General features: G+C 40.2%; 1 protein-coding gene across 1 annotated transcript in view; it reads left to right on the top strand.

Annotated features, from left to right (window-relative positions):
• The window catches only part of thsd7ba (thrombospondin, type I, domain containing 7Ba), a 102,893-nt gene that overhangs the window by 53,018 nt on the left and 28,612 nt on the right, over positions 1–21,263 (top strand). Inside the window, exons 9-14 of the mRNA XM_076109377.1 lie at positions 4,244–4,359; positions 5,396–5,528; positions 5,967–6,070; positions 11,817–12,008; positions 19,350–19,616; positions 19,985–20,163. Coding sequence (XP_075965492.1) covers positions 4,244–4,359; positions 5,396–5,528; positions 5,967–6,070; positions 11,817–12,008; positions 19,350–19,616; positions 19,985–20,163 — 991 coding nt within the window. The remainder of the gene's footprint in view (positions 1–4,243; positions 4,360–5,395; positions 5,529–5,966; positions 6,071–11,816; positions 12,009–19,349; positions 19,617–19,984; positions 20,164–21,263) is intronic.

Consider the following 21,263-nt stretch of genomic DNA (forward strand, 5'->3'; position numbering starts at 1 on the left):
GTCTGTCAGCAGCATCTCCTGGGCAGTTGAGTGGACAGCGGCTCTCTAACCTGCCTTCACCAGGCTGACTGACAGCAGACATTTACTGAACCAAAATAGTATTCATGTCTGCGTCATGGGAAGAAATCAACCGCGTTCGTAGGCCCATATTGATTATTTTAATTTATTTGCCCGCCCACAGTGGCAAGTGAGGGGAATCTGCCTGTAGGGAAACAGGCGAGCTCGCAGACAAACTGGGAACCTTGATCAATCAATATAGATACGGTCAGTAAGTTCAAACCACATATGCAGTGGGGCATTTGTGTGTTTTAGTTATTTATGCAGAGTACGCTTCACTCAAAGCATAACAAAATGCGGGAGGTCTCCGTCTCACGGAGTCAGTGTAGATATATTCAACATAATAGAACTGTATCTGTTCTGTGGGATGCGCGAGTGAAGGATGTCAAAGACACTTCACAACACTTTCAGTGCGGATTGGTCAAGCAGAACACTGTGCCATGGACATAATGCACAAAAATAGATCAACAGTAGCGTGTATCGTGTCCAGGTTTTTTTGGGGGGTTTAGAATGAATATTCAAACATTATTATGATAGCCCTACTCTTACGAGATTGGGAGCATTTATATTGCCTCTCAACGGCACTCAACGTGGCGATGGCTGAGCCGGCGGCTCGCAGCTAACGGTGCTAACAGTGGTACCAGTGCAAACTAAGGCAAAAGTGCCAGCAGAGCTAACAGTGTTTACCTGAGGGGGAACTGGGTGGGAAAAACGTCTTAGGTGTTATTGGCTGTAACCATCGTATGAACACAGTGCAGAGCGGCGGCTCACATGCACTAAAAGCATGCACGGCCGACCAGGCTATGTCAACAAAGCAAGGAGAAGCTCGGATAACAACACATACAGAGAAGGAACAACTTTCTCTGGTCAAGTAGACATTACTCTACTTTATCTCTACAAAGCAAATTGCTTTTGGCTTCTATGTTAATGCTCTGAATCCCATGTATATGCCTTAAAATATCTATTCTTGAGTCATTATGCCCGTATATGAATGGCACTTTGTAACAGAATACTTTCTTCCTCCGTCCCTAAATCGGACCCTGCTACTTTGCTGAGTTGTAGATACTAGAAAATGAGTCCCAAGAGAAACGAATGAGAGATTATCAGTGAGGAGTAAAACAGCTCTGTAAAATCTAGGGGAGGAGGTGAGAAGTGATCATGTTTCTCTTAAAGAAAAATCGCTTATGATTAAAGATCCTAAAAGTATTTTACTTGAAGATGTATTGTGCTTTCACTTACGGACAAATGACCCAGAGGAGTTGGTCTACTGTTAAATTATATCCCCAGAGTATATTGAGCATCCTTTAGTGTTTTCTGCCTGAGTTTAGTATTTATTTTTGTGAACCTGAGATTCATTTTGCTCCGCCATTATCTACTCCTCTTTCAGCAATACAATATCAAACACTGCTAAGGGCTTTTGTGCTGTCACTGTAATGATGTTATACCCCACACCGGGAAGATAGATTTATAAATAATTCACAAAGTTTGCCCTTCTCCAGCACAATATAGTATTGACAGGGCCATAGAGTGGATTATGGAGATGCTTTTTTCTTATGAACGTCCTATCTCCCACCACAGAGGCTTTAATGAAAGCTGTCATTTCTGCTCCACAACAGATCTGGCCTGTACAGTAAGTTGTGAAGTCAATCATTACTTTGCTATTCATCTATGACTGCAGTGTATTCATTTAATGGAACAGCACCAAAACACATGCTATTCAGTTGATTCTGACTGTCAGTAACAAGTTGCTGGGCCTTTCCGCTCTCTTTCCATGATGTGCAGACATGATCAGGGTTTTACTGTCTCGAACAGCAGAGATTTGGCTTAACTTCCCAAGCCTCATTTGATAGGATTAATATTCAGAAGGCAGATACACTGTGCATGTTTCCTAGACTTAAACAGGACAGCATAGAGCTAGATAGAATAGTTCAGACTGCCATTTCCATTGCTTTACCCTTTGTTCATCTTTGTTCATGTTTGAAATACAGGATTGTCCTTAATATCTCCAAATCTCCCCGAGTATATTTGATGTTGTACTTGAGAAGTGTCACTTAAGTCAGCAAGCATATAAGCATTTCCTGCTTAGCAATAATCTCCGTGGTGCAAACCGGCTCAATGAAAGGTTAGTGGGTCTGTCTTGGTATTAGTACAGAGCCCTCAGACCTCACACTAGAATGATTTTGAGTTTCATTTACGCTCCCCTTTGACACATATTGAAGATCAATTAACAAACTAAAGCAGTGGTAATAAGAGTAAACAAATAAAATACTCACTCCATGCTACACATTCATATTTTCCATGAAATATTAAGTATTTAACCAACTCTAGATCATATGAAATTGATGAATTAGGTCTTTAATTGCAATTATAATAATCAACAATGTGTGAGAGACATTTAATGTTCCAAACCATGTCACAGTGGAACACCATGAACATGACTGTAGTCTGATGGCGTACTTCACAGTATTCCCCCAGCTGCTCAGCTGCGTTGAAATGCCCTCTGGCATGCATCACTGCAAAGAGGGAGACAGAAGAAGAGGGATAAAGCAGGGGAAGGATGGGGTTTTATGTATCTCGCCTCCTTACGCGTTGGTATACTTTGATCTCAGTCCTGTGCGTGCTGGCTTTCTGCAGTCGGTAGGATGTGGCACCATGCTGGATCTCTACTGAGACCTGGATCTGGTTGTCGGGCAAAGGAAGTCACTCGCTCTGAAATGGAATTGGGATGTCTCAGTGTGTGTTTGTGTGTCGAGGATGGGGCGTTCGGCTGCTTGTTGATAAAGACATCAAAGCTCATGACTTATTTGATTTTACATAGCTGCATTAATCAGTACCACTTCAAGGTTGCGCAAGGAGCAAAATACAACACAGCCAAAGGCTCCATGACGGATATGTTACACAAGATATGTAGCAGCCTAAATACAGAGGAAATGCGTGGTTATTTTCTATCTTAAAACAACGAAATTGGTAAAAGTCAGGGGCTGCTCTTTAAAACCTGGTAACGGTGTCCTTGGCGTGGCAGGAATGATTCATTGGTAAACAGTTTGCATATCCTCACTTTTCTCAGGTTTAATTAGCAGCCATGCTGTGGACTTTGATTGATTTTTCCTCCTAGAACACTCTGTCTCCTTGGTGGCAGCAACATGAAGACTACTGCGGCTGCTCTCTACATGTGTATTGGGTGATAAATGCAGTCATCTGATTCGCCCCTACTTTTAGCTAAAATCATGGAAACAAATGTGGTAGTCGTAATCCGTAATCCCATGTAATATATGTCATTCCACAGCAAGAGAACTGTAACTATTTATATATTTTTAATCTTGTCATTGATTTGTAAATGCAAGTGATTCTTGAAGCTGCATTTATGGATTATTTCTGGCTACCAGAGGGCAGTGGAAGAAGCTGAAACCATTGCATTGACATATCATAACCTTATGAAGTTGATATACAGTATGTTAGCAATCTAATCATTTTTTTATGAAACTAGCAGACACATTAATTGGGATGGATTTAAATACATTTCTGATACATATCTGTCTCTTCAGCTCTTTACACCAGCTAGTCACCTTACATTGTCTGCTGTTTGGTAATGGGCCCGGTAGTGTACAGTAGATTTGACGGAGCTTTTTTTCCCTCTGAAACAAGATTACTTTTGCAGCTGAGGAGGTTGATGAGAATGGAGTTGAGGGGTGTAATTCCAAAACAATGATCCAAAATACAATAGTGTTCTCTCCGCGCTGAGAAAAACTGCAGAGCTGGGTGATAATTATTGGTTGATTTGTCACTACTAGCAACCCCTTTCACATGACACATACTGTATTTGATCCATTGATAATATAAAACATTTTTATTTGCGTGCAGATAATTGGGTTTTAAAAGTGCCAAAATATTATTTAACTGTAAAAAAAACTGCTTGAATAGTTGCAGTGTTTTTGTTCCTTTTCATAGAGGAAGAAATTGAATGTGTGAGAAAACTGTCATTTTTTACATTTGTCCCCCTTTTTTCCTGAGCGTGCAGGCAGGGGGACATGTAATCAATCATGTTTTCTGTGGTGAGATGTGTGATGTCAAGGGCAGGGCAGTTGTTTCACTGCCCTGTCCTGTTAACAGCGAGACGCTGGACGTTTATCACTCCTTGCCTGGGGGTTGAAGAGAATTTAAGACCTCTGTTTGTCTGTTTGTTTAGGTGTTCAGATTCTGCTCGTCCAGAAACCGTCCGACCCTGTTTGCTCCCCTGCAAAAAAGACTGCATTGTGACACCGTTCAGTGAATGGACAGCCTGCCCATCAACCTGTGTGCCAGGTAACTCTTCTCATGAATTTCCAATAACTCTATTTAGTGATGCCCGTCTATTAGCTCCACAGTCTTTTAGAAAACCTATAACTATTGCTAACTAGTGGCACGTGGGTTTTTGTAAAATAGCAACATTTATGTAAAGGTAAATTGGCAACGTGTAATGGTAGAGTGAATCAAAAAGACTCTTGGTTTTAGACTGTTTTGCAGAGAAAAAGCTATTACATTTGCTTTTTTGGGAAATGTATTATTTTCTAATGTCATAGCGGTTGATTGATAAATTGAGAACATAATTGGTAGATTAATCCAAGACGAAAATAATAGTTGCAGTGTTGCACAATACAATAATAATTGAATTGTTGTGTATAGTTATAGTATCAAGAGACACGAGGCACATATGCTATAGTATTACAGTGCCAAACACTTTGTTTAAATATTCAAAAATGTTGCCATACAATTATGCTCTCCCTTGATGTCTCTGGTGTATTCAATGATTACATTTAAGTGTAAATGACAGTGTTAACTGTCCATTACATTAAGCCGACACGTCAAGAGGAAAATGGAATTTTAATGGTTTTGAATATGTGTACTGTAAGTATCTTGGAAATCAAATAGTGTGTAATTGTTTTTAAAAGAATCGAGCAGGCATCTCGTCTCTGTAAATATGCTGTAGACCATTGGGTCCGCTGATGATGTAATCACCTTCTTAATTGCACCATTTTCAGTGTTTAGTAATTAGTGTTGTGTAATGAGCCTTGGAGCGTGAGCCAAATGAAGCCATTACAGTGTGGTGGTGTCCGAAAACAGACTGCAGTGAAGTGGAGGACATCACAGCCACAAGGGCGAGCTAATCAGCATCAGATCAACTTTGAGATATTAGACCGCAATGGTGATATCGTGTCGCTGTTTACTTGGTGTCCCAGACATCCGCCATTTGTGTCAGTATCATTTTACTTTCTCTTGCTCCTGGAAAAAAATAAGTCACTTAAAAAACCGTGCAACTAATCTGCCACTTTTTGTGAAGATTGTGTTTCATGTCCAACAGAAAATGCAACCGCTGCCTTGGAGTCGCGATACAGAACCATCATTCAGAGGTCTGCTAATGGAGGTCAAGAGTGCCCTGACACACTGTTTGAAGAGAGAGAGTGTGAATCACTTCCTGTGTGTCCAGAGTATAGGTAAAAACACCAAGTTGAATGAAACCATTTTCCTTTCCTGTCCAAGGATAAGGCATCTGCTCTATAATACCACAGGGTGTGTGTAAGGGTGCATCATTGTTGTGTATTATTTGAGATGTCTGCGTGTGCTTTTATAATGGCATTGACATCAGACACCATGGCATTTTGACACATACTCTCATGCTGCTTACGGTGTAACATTACTATTGTTAAATATTTTACTGCTGCAGAAAAAAAAAAAAGCTAAATCAGATGAAAATGTAGTCTTTTGTGATGACAAATTATAGTTTGTCCTGCCTATATGGAGGTTGCATGCAGGCTGCGTGTGTGCCAGATCACCAATTGCAAACCAAACACGGAATAACATTGTTGAAACATTTGCCTGTTGTGTAAAAGAAGCAATCCCTAAGTCTGTCTGCCCCTTGTGCTTCCATGTAGTTGGAGAACAAACAAGTGGCACAGCTGTAGCTTGGTTCCGGATTCTGTTCGACGTGGATTGTCTGGACCAGAAGAAGCCTGTGGAAACGGTTTAGAAACAAGAGGCAAGTGTTTTCTTTCTGTCTTTCTCCTCCTACTGTGATGTCACCATATTAAGCTTTGTTCCTCCATCTATGTACTCTGTACTTGTTTAATGGGACCTAATAGCCCTTTCAGAACTGCTCCTTTAACAAGCAAGTGATGGAAACATAAAAGTCAGAGGCAATTTGTACAGGTAGTGTAACGAGATGAACCTTTCCGTCTGTTGTCTTGATGGTCTCATCACAGCACTGGTTTCCTATTTATGAATGCAGCCAGTCGGATGGCCACAAACACATCTTAGCAGCAGGTTGAAAGAAACAATCAGCCTTGTTACAAACCATACACAGACCTGTGTGAATGGATTCACACGATAACGTTTAGAAACTTGTTCAGCTCCTTCCAATAGAGTCTTTTGTTGAAATTGTGAATAAGTGCTTCTTGACTGTCATTAAGTCTGACTTTTAGAGAGCGCTACGATTCATAGTACACAAATTAATAATGTAAATAAACTCTCTGCGAAGAAGAAATCCATTAAAAATGTTACACAATAGGAGCAAAGCCATGCACAGAAATGATTCCTAATTTACATAAATAAGCTTCTGTTAGCGGTTTAAATTGCAACTTTGTTCCCCCAAATGGATACAAATATTGAGACATATTTTGTAACAAATGTTTTCATTACTAATAAAGAAAGCCTCCACTGTAAATATCTCTCGATTCCCTGTGTTTTCCCAGCAAAATATTAGCACATAAGGTGCACTGCATGTGCATTTGTAAATTGACACGTATGCTTTGTAAAAAGAAATACATTCATAGATTTGCAAAATATATTGAAATAATTATATTTCTGTACAGGTATCACAATTTGTTGTTGTGATGAACCCGCACCTGTACTAAATAATGTATCTGACAATGTCAGTGATATACAGGCTCGTATTGCTGTTTAATTTAAATATAATTTGCGAATTCTAATTTCCTGCTAAACAGATTCAAGAGGTTTATTCTTCCCTCCTTTATCTATGTAACTGTCTTTATGTCTGTAAAACTGTGGGTGAAACTAATGACACGATTTCTGCTTTATGAAAAAATATAGATAGGTTTTGCATTATGGGGATATTTTTAGTCATATAACACATTGTAATGTGTTGTTGATGTTGAGAAATGATTATATCATGATGCAGGCAATTTGTAACAAATTGCCTGTATCATGATATAATCATTTCTGTTGGCAGCAAATCACAAGTATTGTACTGTGTCCTAATTGATTGTGCTCGGGATGTGTGTGAATGTGTTGTGCGTTTTCTGGACTGTGCAGATTCCTGTTTACTCTCCTTCACGAGCCGCCGCATTTCTCTGAGTGTAGACTGCCACTGGCCCAAATCGTTAAAGAGCCAGAGTGTTAATTGGATCATTTCTGACTCGTTTAGAGGAGTGTAAATGTCCCAATAAATCCCAGGAACTGGCTGTTCCATCTAATTTACTGATGTGATTCAAGTGAAGTTTTCAGTGGCTTTCTGTGTGCCGCCTTGAGAACTTTCCAGCATGTCTGCTCTCGCCGTTGCTCACTTTTTACTCGGCAGCATAATTATGACTGACATTTCTCAAGTGGATTTCTATGACTTTTTTTGGTGAGGATGGGGAAAGCGTCTGTAGTTTTTTACCAGGTTAAGAGCTAGCCTCATTGACCTTTAGAGCTTCCTATTTGAATATGATTAGAAAATGACTGAGTTAAATACCTGTGACATTTCAGAAAAGTGTCGGCTTGGAATTTGCAGTCTGTCGAAACACTGGATTTAAATATAGATTTGAAGCAACAAAGAATTCATCCTGGGTCTACTTCTACTCAGTGAATGCCTGAACCAACTCAATGAAAAGGACATATAAATGTCACATTGGGGTATAATTAGGACACAATAATTGGGAATATGCCCATATTAAGGGCATGGGGCCATTGGATGAGAGCATATCAAAGATTTAATGACCGCAATTTTCAGCAGGAGTTTCTCAATTAGGTTGTTCAAGGACCTTTTAAAGAAGCTGCATTGTCCCAAAAGAGCTCTTTATATGCTACCACTCACCCCCAGAAAGTAAAAAACAATCTCATTCACAACCTAATATCACTACTGATGACATCATTAAGATGCAGCTTTATTTTCTTTTATTGTGTTCATGTAATTACTTCTGCGGTTTCCACGTGATGAAGTCAGATTGCTTTATTCATTTTGGAACAGCTCTTGATTTTCTGTTTTGCCGTTTGAAATTCAGATTTCCTCAACGTGAATTTCAGTAACGCTCACAATATTCAACACCGTGTCATTTCCCATGCAGTTGATATTCAACTGTAGTTTCAGCATGCGCATCCTGTGGGAAGGGTGCGCGAGATGGTATCTACTTCAAATATCTCTCGTCATTGAGAAGCTGAATATGAACAAGCTTGTGCAGCATTATCATGTCAGACATTCATCCGGTTCCACTGCAAAATATATAGGTCACCTCTGCATTCGTCTTCTGTCTAAGTCTATAAACTTAAATTGACATACAGTATATGTAATTTCATATTTTATATTTTTAAAGCCATTTAAACCACTTTCCCAATTATATAACAAAAACACATAACATGACAAAAAAAAAGGGGGAAAAATGTCATTGTCAGCTGTCATGACTAAAATAAGTTATGAATCGAATTTAGTTTATTCAGTGCCATATTTTGCTGCATGTCATGATTGTAACTGGTCAATAAAATGATGCATTTTAATATAGAATAGCTTTGTAAATTGCTAGCTTTGTAAATCACCCAACACGGTGACGTTCATTGGTGACGTTTTGGCCGAACTAACACTAACTGAGAAGCAACGCAAGGCACGCGGCCACTGTAGAAAAATATTTTGTTTTCCTCGAGGTCAGCATCATTGTGGTTGCCAGGTTGGCTCTCCTGGGAGAATTACTTAACATGAGTGTTATTTGGAAATCGGAAGCTTTAGTAGAAATACTGTGCAGCCCTGGGGAAGTGGTGCAGTAGATGGCCACTGTCTAGTGATGATTAAACATTTAAACAGCAGTTACAGAACAGTTCAATTACCAACAAGGGATTAAAGTCAGCCCAGGAAGGACCAGTCAGATTTCTGGATACATTGGCTCAGGCATGTATGTGCTGTCGAGTTAGAATCAAACAGAAACAAGCATGCTATTGGGTTTTATGGTTAACAAAGACATTATTCCCTTGGCTTGGGTAAATGCCTCCTCCCATCTCAGCGTGTGTGTCTAATACAAGGCTGCATGTTGAATGAATGCAAATGTCTGACCGAGTGAGGTGAGGGTTGTTAGACATACGCTGACCTGGCATGCCGGAGGTCACAGAAAAGATGTGCTGCTAAGTAAGATGAGATTTGAGCAGATGAATATTAACCTTCCACAAAATAGAACCGGCGACCCCGAAAGCCCGTATAAAGTTGTGCCCGATAACTTGCAGAAGGCAATGAGCCAATGTATTTCACACTATAGCTACAACACACTGTGTCTAAATTCAGGCAACATGTGGCCTTCCCGGAGTGGAACTGGAACTGGTTGGAGAAATGATTCAATAGAAATTGAGTCATGTTGATGATCTTTTGCTTCAGGAAAACTGTGACTTGATGGTTAAGATGAATCCAATCCACACTACTCTTCATAAGGCATGACATAGAATAACATTATACGAGGCGTATGACTGAATCCACATAAAAAGTAATGCTAGGAAATGTGACATGTTCTTTTTTTAAGGGGGTGTTCTCAAAGTGTACAACATTGCCACAGAATATATTTTATGAATCTGGACAGCGACAATACTCTTCAAAGCTCGTCCTTTCAACTGCCCCTCAAAAGTGTTCACCTTTCTAAGTGTATAATTAAAGAGGATCCCTGTCAGTGGCGGAGATACTGTGACTAAAATTGCTAACATTTGCGAGAAGAGATGATGTGAGAGGCCACGCAATTCGGCTTTGGCAACCGGAGGCTGAAATAATTATGTTAAAAAAGGATGTGCTCCCAGTTCAAAATCCGAATGTCAGTACTGGGCATTGCTAATATAAGGTGCTGGGGATGACAGAAAGAGGTTGGGAGAGAACACCATTCAAAGTAAATGGACAGAATTAAATGCCAACAGGGACGCGGAATTATTCCCTCAGTGGGAGGCTAATTGGACGAAAACTGTAACAGCTGTTAATGATTAGTTGTTTATCAAACAGTTTTATTAAAGGGAAAATAAGAATCACCTCATAATATCATTGCTCTTTAACCTAAACGCGTACATTGCGAAATAAAAGGTTTGTTTATCTATCCCTGTGATTGTGAATGTTACATAAACACACTTTAATAACAGCTATCATCTCCCTTGCGATGTCTTTGTCGAGGCCTTGTATGTAAATGACCATCCCACACATTCTCCGCAGACATGTGGAAACCGAACAGTTTTTGTCAGAGGGCAAAATTTAAAAGTCAAATAGAAATCAGTCAAAAGGATTAACGGCATGTTTTTATATCAGTGGATCTTCAAAGACGTTAACTTGCATTAGTCGCTCACATCACTATTTTTAAGGTTCCCCATTTATGTTGCTTTATTTACTCAATACGTATCCCTGACACCAGGTACCATGCAGACTGAAATACTTTGTTGGTAATTAGGGAAAGTATTCTTTTACCGTACGAATGTGGGTTCCTGTGACACTGGTACTGTACAATGTTTTTGCTTCAAGATGTGGATTTGTGTGAACGTATAAACATTTGTTCTTTGATGCATTTTTTGTTACTTATTAAACCGGCTGTGATTACAATGCCAGGATATTGAGCAATACATATACTTTTTGTATTCTAGTGTGTTAATACACCCAATTTTCAATCAAAAAAAAGGAAAAAGTTCATGTTTTTAAGGCAAGCTTTTGCTTTATTAGCGGTTTGGCTGCACCTCTTATATTGATCCTCCTGTTCTCAGTTGACTTTAAAGTGTATATTCTTTCCCTTAACCACGGCTTGCTCTATATTTTTCTGACAAAGAGCAGCCTTAAGTCTTTGACAGTTTTCATTTTGAGGGAAGAGATATCAAAGAATTACCAAAAACGTGTCCAGGGGTATTTTCCAAAGTAATCTAAAGCAGCCACATTGGACTGAAAGTCTGTTTCCGGTTAATTGAGTGCTACATCAGGTGTTTAGGAACAGAAATAACCCATCTGGTCTTGCTGTGTGTTCTAAGTGCTTATTCTCAGTGCACACAGGCGCATGTTGCAGCTACAGTACCTGGTTGTGATATCTCCATCCCTCTTTGATCAGATACGGATACTCTGCTCAAAAGTATTTAGCCTTTATGTTTATCTGTTATTATGAATGCCTTGTTTTTATTCAATAAATCACAGTTGTCTGAAGAAGTCTGATAAGGGTGCTTGAAGGTTGAATTAGCATTTCTCTAGATCTTAACATGAACGCTGCGCTGCTTTTTATAGCTACGACTTACGCAGTGACAATTCTCTAAATACCTTTTCTTTGTGAGGCCATTCAAGCAAGCATAACATATATCAGTAGACCTGTCCCTCCCAGTTGCTGCTCAATCAAACTGTGTATGTGAATGTGACCGAATGCTAAAATCAGGCTTATTCTCGCACGGATAAGCTAAGAAATTATATGCAGGGAGTTTTAAAACAATACCAATGACTCGGTGTCAGCTTGGGTGCGATGTGATCCGTTGTGTGTGCACTGTCTGTATAATTGGAGTGACATTCTTGCCTCCCTCTGTGTTTGCAGGAGTCAGTTGTGTTGGCGAGAGCGGAGAGTCGGCCAATATGACAGAGTGCCTGCGATGGGCTGGCCCCTTGCCCCCTCAGATCAGAGAGTGCCGGGTGGCTTGCAAGGATGACTGCACTCTAACTGCTTGGTCCAAGTTTTCTGACTGCGCTGGATGCGGCAGCTCCCGCAGTCGCAATCGCGTGCTCACAGGTAAAGTTCCCACCTTTCTTCAACAGATTGGGAGACACAGATATCACTCAAGCAAACCGTTTCATCTTCACCAGTGGAAAGGTTGGATTCTTAGGTCAAGCGTTCTCTACGATGGCCCTGAGAGCTCAACTCAGCGCTGCAAATTCACAAGCAAACAAAGGGTCAATGCTCCACGAGAACAACACATCATCATTCCCAACACGTCAAATACTTGTATGAACCACAACATGAAGTAGTAACCTCGTACAAATCAACTACATCCCTTGATCTTCAGGGTTGTTGTCAATGGCAGCAGATTCTTTGTTTGCTGTAAAGTTTATGTGGCTTGACACACCTCCTTTCTCGTTGTGGCTGTTACTGTAACTTTCCACTGTATGTCAGGTCTAAATTAGGTTTCTCACAGCTTGCAATCTCTTATTCCAGTGCAGATGGCAAATCTGAATTACATGCTGTGGTTGCAGACCAGGCTGGATACTATTTGTCTTCATGAATATTTGATCCGATGCCGGAGGGGTTGTAGTAAACATATCCTGTCTTCTTCTATAATGCTCTAAGAATCCAACACGTGGAATCAGCCCAGGCTTTGTGCTGGGTTTTATTTGGAAAGAGCGTGGCCGTAATGGTCATTAAAGCTCAGTATATCGACTTTAACACTTTCTTAAAAATCAGGTAAATTGATGTAAAGCGAATCCACTGTGGGTTTTAATCTCAAGGATGCTGTTGAGGGAGTTGGCAGCTTTCCAAAACATCTGCTTAGATGATACAGCTATGTTGAAAAGCCTTCTTGAGCCATATTGCAGTATGTTCTGCGTGTCGAAACCAAAAGTCATTTTGACGGTCCAAAAGGCTGTTTAACAAAATGCTGTTCAGTTGTAGTGCATCATGTCTCTTGGATTTCCTATGCTACTACTGAATTCATGCAGAAAACATTGGCGAATACGGTGAACGCTATAAACACAGCAGCCCTGTCGCTAATACATGGAAATTGAGTTGGAAAATTGTTCGTGCACGACAAAGTACACAAGGGCTATAATTATCTTGTTTTTGTAAGTCACTTTGTGACAGACGTTCCCCGGTTTATGTATAATTTTCATCTTGTCATAATTCAACAGCCTCCCTTGTATCATGCCACCATAACAATGGTGTGTTTACAAACAAAAAGGAAAACCACATAGAATGAGCAGCCACGCCTCAGCACTGCGCTACGGTTTACTTTTTGTCAGCTTCTGACACCCCGACCTAACCCCTCCCTTTCACACACACACACACACACACAAATCATCGGATTTGTACTTTACTTTTTTGATGTTACGCCTCTGATGTTTAATGTCACACTCAGAAGCCCAAGTGATTGTTTGGCTTTTTGTTGGCCTATTGGCATGAATACAACTGTATATGTGACATTCTATCTATATGAGCGCCGCCTGCGTGGCTCAGGAGTTAGCGTTGTGGCTTTAAAGCAAGAATGTTCTAGAATCCGCGGTGCTGCTGCTGCCGTTCTGTGAGGAAGTTACATGTTTATCCCACGCAGGTCTCCTCCAGGTGCTCCTATTGCGACCCACAGTCTAAAGACATGCCGATAAGGTGAACTGATTATTCTATATTGCCTATAGGTGCGAAAATGTCTGTCTGTGTCTGTCTACCGATAGACTGGTAACGTGTCCACAATACACACCATCCGTGCACCTCTATCGCCTCTTTGCCCTGTATGTTCTCGGGTACTGTGTAGCAGGCCCACGTTATCACTGTCTTCTTTCTTTTTGGCTGGCAAGCAGTGGACTGGGCTTATCAGTTCACCTGGGTTTAACCCGATGGTTGTGTGGTCACGCTGGATGTGCAGCCTTCTGAGTCACAGTGGCAATCACAGCCTTTCTTGATTAATATCATCCCTGGCAGAGGATTTGCATCCATGCTGCAAGCGACATTATAAAAAAATGATGTATCATCTTTCATCAACTGATACTGATTTGTCAATATACTTATAATGAATAGGATAAATGACACCGGGATGCGTGAAGATGGGAAACTTCTTTACCATGTATCTGCAAAACATACAATTAAGATCTCATTTTCAGTAAATACTGCTGGTTCCTGTTGCAATTACGATGTCACTCCTCGTCAAGAGCTCTGAAAGCTCTGTTTACTCTGAAAAAACGGCATTGAGGATGCCAGCCTTCTAGTTTGTTTATATTGATTATACTAATGTCTCAACATTAATAGGATAATGATTTATTGATGTTTAAATGGTACACATTCACGCAGATGCTGCTGTAATCAGAATCTGTCTCCCGTCAGAATAAAGGACGGCTTGATTTGAGTGGAAAATGTTCAGAAAATGAAACGTTTGTTTTTTCCCCCATCGCTTTATTGGTAAAGTATTGAGTTGAGTAGCTAATTTCTTCTCCTCAGTCAGCATGTTGAATGTTGTATGGGCATTCGAGCGTTAAGTTCTGTGAATTATTTCTGCCACAGATCAGAGAGCAGAGTTGTGTGTGTATCTGTAAGAGCTTAACTGCAGATAAATGGGTTAGCTACACGATCCAGCTTTGTTACTGAGCCATTCAAAAATGCTCTGACTCTCTTCTTTGTCAGAATAAGCTTTTAAGTGCCTCATGGGTATCATTTTAGCTTTGCCTTTTATAGAAATGCTGTATTTCTAATGGTCAATCTGCCATAGGGAACAGAATTTATTTTATTTTATTTTATTTTATGGCTCAGTTTTATCTTTTGCTCTAGTGTATTCCCTACTTTATGTCTTTAGTTCTCTTCTCTTCAGTTGTCTGATAGTATGCAATTATTCTCTGCTTTTATTTCATGTAATTGATTAAATGTACTTTGTTATATTTCATTTCATGTTATTAAATGGGCCATATAAATGATTAATTGAGTGCTTGATTGGTTGACATCTACTCAAACCTCCAAGTTAGTTGAGGGAGAAAAGTTACAACAACTGAAGATATAGCACCAGGCTGGAGTGCAGGGAGAGGGTTTGTATGGGATTTATTATGCACCTATATTTCACAGTCTAGTGGTTTATCTATCAGATATTATGTTATTGGAGAGCTGGGCTACAATAGAATAGAGATACTTGTTCTTTTATGACACGACTGTTCTGGGACTGTTGACTTCTGAGCCATATAAATTGTTATGCATTGAAAATATATGTAGCAATATAAAGTCGAAGAATATATCAGTTATGCAGTGTTAACAATATTAATACACATTATAACTACCTTTAGATAATCTCTTTTAATTGTTAGAAGAGTTGTTTCTTTTGGTTTGTAGGTAGTAGCCTCATACAGTCAGAAGCCTTCTCATGAGCTCAGTTATCACTGTGAGATTGAAATCCATAAAAAGATGCTCATGAATCATTCCTACCAACTATTGAAACTAAGAATTGCAGATGAAAAATGCAGCATGATTCTGCATGAACGTATGAGAACATCAGTTGTGTGTTTTTTAGTCAGTTCTGTGGAGGAAAGGTTTTTGTTGACATTTATCTGAAGGGGACATCAGTCGTCTATTATCTATCGATTGACATCTTTATCAAGCTAATTCATACGTGGGCTTGCTATTCCACAGCAGATACTTCACCTCACTGCAGATGCTGTTCAGCACACTCCTGGCAGTGTTACAGGGACAAAGAAGACTGCACAGTATTATGGCTCCGAGTGGAGCATCCTCTCAACAAATATCATACAAAGAAAGTTTGGAAAATTACGTTTCATGAAAAATGCACAATGCTATAAGAAGTTGGATATTCCAGTCCTAAATGCAGATATTTGTGGTGCCTGTTGGTCTAAGTGGTGCTGTTGCCAGCAATGTAGTTGTCAAAGTGAAGTGATGTTGCACTGGCACTCGACAATCAACCACCAGCAGTGGCGTAGATTGAACAGATTGTTGGTGAATTGCCATGTGATGGCAGTGAGTTCACACTTGGTGAAGAATATTTGCAATCAGACCCACTACAGAAACAGATGGGCTGCTCACTGGGCACACAGGAGGCCGAGGACACCCAGGGCCCATGAAACAAATAGGGGTGCATGAATAAAGCAGAATTAGCTAAACTGCAGAGCAACTCTTTCACCAGGCCTTGTGTTTGTTTTTATCTGTGCGTTAGATGTGAGTGTCTTTCGCTCTCTCCATCTGGCTAAGGTCAAGGATTTCTGTAGCCCTTTTATTTTGCAGTGTCAAGAGTATTTACTTTAATCCTCTGAGACCGGCAGTATTAAATCTCAAGAGAAGACGCTGACATCATATGAAACTAGACGACCTAATGAATCCATTGGTTCCATGTCATGCTAGGGGAATGAATTACGCTCCTAAATTAAGCTAAATTGTGTTGAGGGAAATAGAACTTTGGGGTTCTATTGGTACCCAAAAGTCTCCCCTTCACAGACATTCCCACATCACATTTTGGATGCAGTATCAATGTGTTATTTTTGCCTATTCTAAAAATGGTATATTTGAATATTTTTGCATACTGGAGTCCCTAAATACTCTTGGAATGGATCAAATAAATTGGGTATGACTGGAAAGCTGAGACTCTTGTGGATTCAAATCTGTGTCACAAATGGTATCAACCCCAAAATTGCTGAAACAACTTATGAGACATAAGTGCAAATGGGAATGGCTATCATAAACTTCCATCATAATGTTTTGAACCCTTTTACACTTTCACAATTTATTTTATTAATTTCATTCATTTTTTTTTGTTGTAGTTTGGGGGTCTGCTGATAGATGTAATATATCAACAACACCACTGAGTCTACTATTCAAGGGACAGTGTTTGTCGCTCATGATCATCTAAATACTATTTCACAAACATTTCCATCCAGTCAATAGAACAGTTTAAGGGGAAACACAGAATTTGAACATATGAATTGCATTCAGCATTAAAAATATGATAGATATGTCAAAAGCTTCTGCTAAACTCCAGTCGAGACGGTTGCATTTGCTTGGATCGTCTCTCTTTATTATGACTGAATGCAAATCGTGCATGGGGGCCAGTGATTCCCATCAAATGCTTTATTTGGTTAGTGATGACATGTACATAAAATACTCTGTCTTTCTTTTTTTTTTTGAAACATGCAACGCTAACATGTTGATGTCAGCAGCACATCGATGGCTGCTGAGAACAGAACAAGACCCATAGCTCTCTTATACAACACTATTCAACGATGCAGAGCAGACAGTCAATCATGAGAACGACTTTTTCTTTTTTTAGCAGTTAGACAGCTTGACAGTTTGTATCTGTTACTTGTCCTGATATTAAAAGTGACAGAGTCGGAGCGGAACACATGCCTTTCAGCTGCTATACAATTACTTTCCTGCTCATGCTCATCTATTAATACTCATCAGAGATAATGGACAGGACTAATTATTTGAAGCCTGAAGTGAACTGTATTGAGTGGTTAACTCTATTAGTCTTAATGGAGGTCTTAATGGAGGTCTTTGGAATTCAAAATTAATTTTCCCCCTCATTAGACAAAAGCTCGTGTTTTGGGGTATATATTGGAAATCCATGCTGAAACAATTGCTGTCTGTCCACGGTGCATCTTTCCTTCCATTTTCTAATATTTGGTACCAAATCCTCCATCAAAAGAAGCATCAGCAGATCATGTTTTGTGGATTTTAAGGGTGAGTATTGCAAAATAATAAAAAATAAGAATAAAAACTCTGCTCTGTTGGAGTGCAGTTGCTAGGGGTTATGGGAAATACATGAAATTATTCAGTGATATAAAAGAAGACGAGACAGACTGAGGGAAAGCGGGTACACCCAAAAGAGAATCACAGCACTTGATCACACATCCTGAACTGAACATTACTGACTAATGATATAACTGTGATGTCTGTGCAGCGCTGCGTCGTCTGCAGTTTCTCCACCGTCGTCAACCCCTTGAATCAAAAAGCTCTCTGTGCACCGTTTATCATTACTATTGAACAGCAACCACTGTGTGCTGGTGAGAAGTCATGGATGTAAAAGAAAGGGAGGGAATAAATGTGCATCCGAAGACAAAAGGCAAGAAAGGAAAGAGCTTTTCTTTCTTGTGTTTCCTCCTCAGTGGGAGAACACTCAGCTGCAGCAGTTTTTTACTCTTTTGGGTCTTCATGGTAGCACACAATGGCTGCACTGTACGTGCCAAGCCTAAATATGCTGCATTTGCATACAAATGACATACGATGATTATACAAATGATTAGAAATATAGAATTGTTTTCTAGTTGAATAACACAATAATCTTATTTGTATTTTGTATTCTACTTGCACAGAATGTGTTGTTTCTTGTAGCAAAACAATTACTCAGGTCTAACCTTCAGAGAGTTTAGCTGCAGTGACGTAATAAAGACATTAAGTGTGCACCATTCCCTTAAGGGGCTTCAAAATAAAGAGAAAAATTAAAGTTTAATATGCTTTTAAATAATTACTCCTGGGGGTCATTTAGAGTGCTATTTGAATATGCATTACAGGCAGAAGGGTTTCCTTGCCACTGGTCATATAGTAGAGCACTTTTGACTGATTAGCTATTAATTTGTTATGATAATTTCCTCTAAATAAAATAATATCAGGGAAGATGAATGAATGCAATGCAATGAATCCAACCTCCATACAGTGCTGTGGCTACAATGCGTGTTATGTAACCAGAAATTTAGACGTTTAGAAAGAGCTGTGTATTTGACTATGCCTGTGATAGAACCAGGTGGGAAAAGTGGTAACGACAATTATGTTCAACTGTGTTGCTATTGTTACTGAAAATGTCATATTTGCCATTCATAATATCTAGTATTTTCTTAGAAAGGCAAGACCTTTTTTCACTGTTCTGTTTGACAACCTGTATTTTTTACAGATTTGTCTTTGATATGATTTGATTAAAAAACGACCCTATAAGAATGGGTCAGCGTACCTCGCTCATCATCCATTTGTGCGTGCAGTATTGATAAAGCTCATCACGCTTTGCTCATTCTGCAGTGGGCTACGATCCACTGATATTAACAAAGTGAATGATGGACTGCTGGTGCCTGTATATGACACTGACATCACAATGATACAAGTAAACAATGTATCCTGAGTTTATAGTTTACTGACTGGCTAGTTCGCTGACCTGCTGGCATTGTAGTATTTTGAATGATCAAAGATAAATGAACAAAATGAATTAATACATTTTTTTGGCACTATATGAACTAATATTTAATTGGAACAATGAATATATTTATCCATTCTGTAGCTCATACTTTATTCCGACACGGGAACAAGTTAGCCCATTCGTGCTCTATTCATTCAGCATTCATCACCCATCCAGGGCACAGAAGTTCTCCATTGTTTTGTCCATCTTCTCCTCAGGTCGCAGTAAAAAGAAGGAGCATTGCCTGAACAAGGAGCTGTACCCGCTGGAGGAGACAGAGATGTGTCCCTGTGATGAGTTCTTGTCCCAGCCCTATGGGAACTGGTCTGCATGCATCCTCCATGATCTTTCAGCTCCGGGGTCGCTGCAGGGCTGGATGAGCCACCGGGAGGTGAAAGAGTGTGGCCAAGGTCTGCGCTACAGAGCAGTGGCCTGCATTGACCAGCAGGGACACCTGGTCAACCCCACCCGCTGCACAGACTCAGGTAGGAATCACAGAAATTAGTATATAGGTGAAACCCTAATTATGTCATGTAATGCCATGTTGTAGCTGGTTATTTTAAATGTTTAATTTCTATATATTTCTTACATGTTTCAGTGTAAAACACAGCTAAGAGAGAGCACAAAAACAAACAAAAAGTATACAGTGTGAAAGCCATTAAACAGTTTTACTATGCCAAGATAGCACAGAAGGAGACGCTCATTAGTTAGATAATTACGTCTTAAGTCCGAGGTCTGGCGGAGTGTAAGCCAGTGGCATGTCTGTCGGACATTATTATTGTGATCCTTGCTGCAGCCGCTGAGCAAGTCTGAATGAGGCCTCTCCCTCCCGTCTGCCAATGTTCGATTTCAGGCTACATGGTGGAGGTTTGCCACATCCCTTGCCCCCTAGACTGTAAGCTCAGTGACTGGTCAGCCTGGTCAGCCTGCAGTGCATCCTGTGGCAGTGGGTTGAAGATTAGGTCCAAGTGGCTCAGGGAGAAATCTTTCAATGGAGGACGCCCATGCCCCAAGCTGGATTTGAAAAATCAGGTAAGGTGTGCACCAGTCCTTGTAAATCCATAGCAGCCTGTACAGTACAATAGGTAGATACATTGTGGAAGGTAACTCTTAATGTGACAGCATGCTGGTGTCTATGTTAGCAGTCTGTCTTTAAAGTGGGAATTCTTAACAGACATTTGGAGCAATTCTTTGGATGTATTGGTGTCCAACACTTGCTCATTGTATTATAGTTTCCATATGGAGACACAGCAAACAAGGTCCACCTCATCATCCATCTACATTGTTCTCAAGTCGCTTCTTCCCAGACTTGATTGTTTCCAGGGGTGCATTTAATGAATGCAGATGAGGGCATTCTACACTCTGAATCCGCTCATTTTCACCACCATAGTACACGTAATAGGGGGGCCATGCTAAATGTAGACAAATGATATTGCATAATTCTAATAGTTTCCATGGTGCAAGCTGTAGTTTTGCATTTAAATGTGTTATACATCTCCAGTATGGTTTTGGAAAATATTGTCCTCCAGCCCCGGTTGTGTTGCTGCCCAATGCTGTCGCGTAAATACACAGTGGAGTCGTTTCATTCTCCTGACATTTCAATGATACGGTTTATCACCCATCTGCCAGTGGGACTCCTGGGTGACCTGTTCATTTTCTAGTGTCTTCAGTCAGACCAAATCATTTTCCTTACAAGACATGCCCTTTCCTTGACATTAAAACAGGGCGGTGTCAAGTGACAAAAAGACGGGGGGGGGGGGGGCAGAGAGTGAGAAGTGGACAGATGGGAGCTTTTGATATTCCATAGTCAGGTTTCATCCGTACGTGGCTATGAATGTTCTGCGACCGCACACCTCTCATGGGGTTATGGTTTAAATAGGGGAAGTGTTTTATGAATGCCGCCTGTATGCTTGAATGGGCTTGAAAGGACACTTAAGTTTGTAGAGGTCAGTGTGGAGATGAGGCACGGCGGTGCGGAAAATATCCCACTGTGTTGTAGTGGAGATTTGTGTACAGATGGTTAAGTGCCCACTAACAAGGTCGATATGGCCCCCGTAGTAATGCCCCGCAATAACCCTCGCCATTGAAATTGGAGCTATCTGTTGTCAAAGCCCTCGTGGATTTATCCTGAG

This window comes from Anarhichas minor, unplaced genomic scaffold (assembly GCF_050575085.1).
Source record: "Anarhichas minor isolate MPS153535 unplaced genomic scaffold, ASM5057508v1 ptg000004l, whole genome shotgun sequence".
Classification (NCBI taxonomy): domain Eukaryota; kingdom Metazoa; phylum Chordata; class Actinopteri; order Perciformes; family Anarhichadidae; genus Anarhichas; species Anarhichas minor.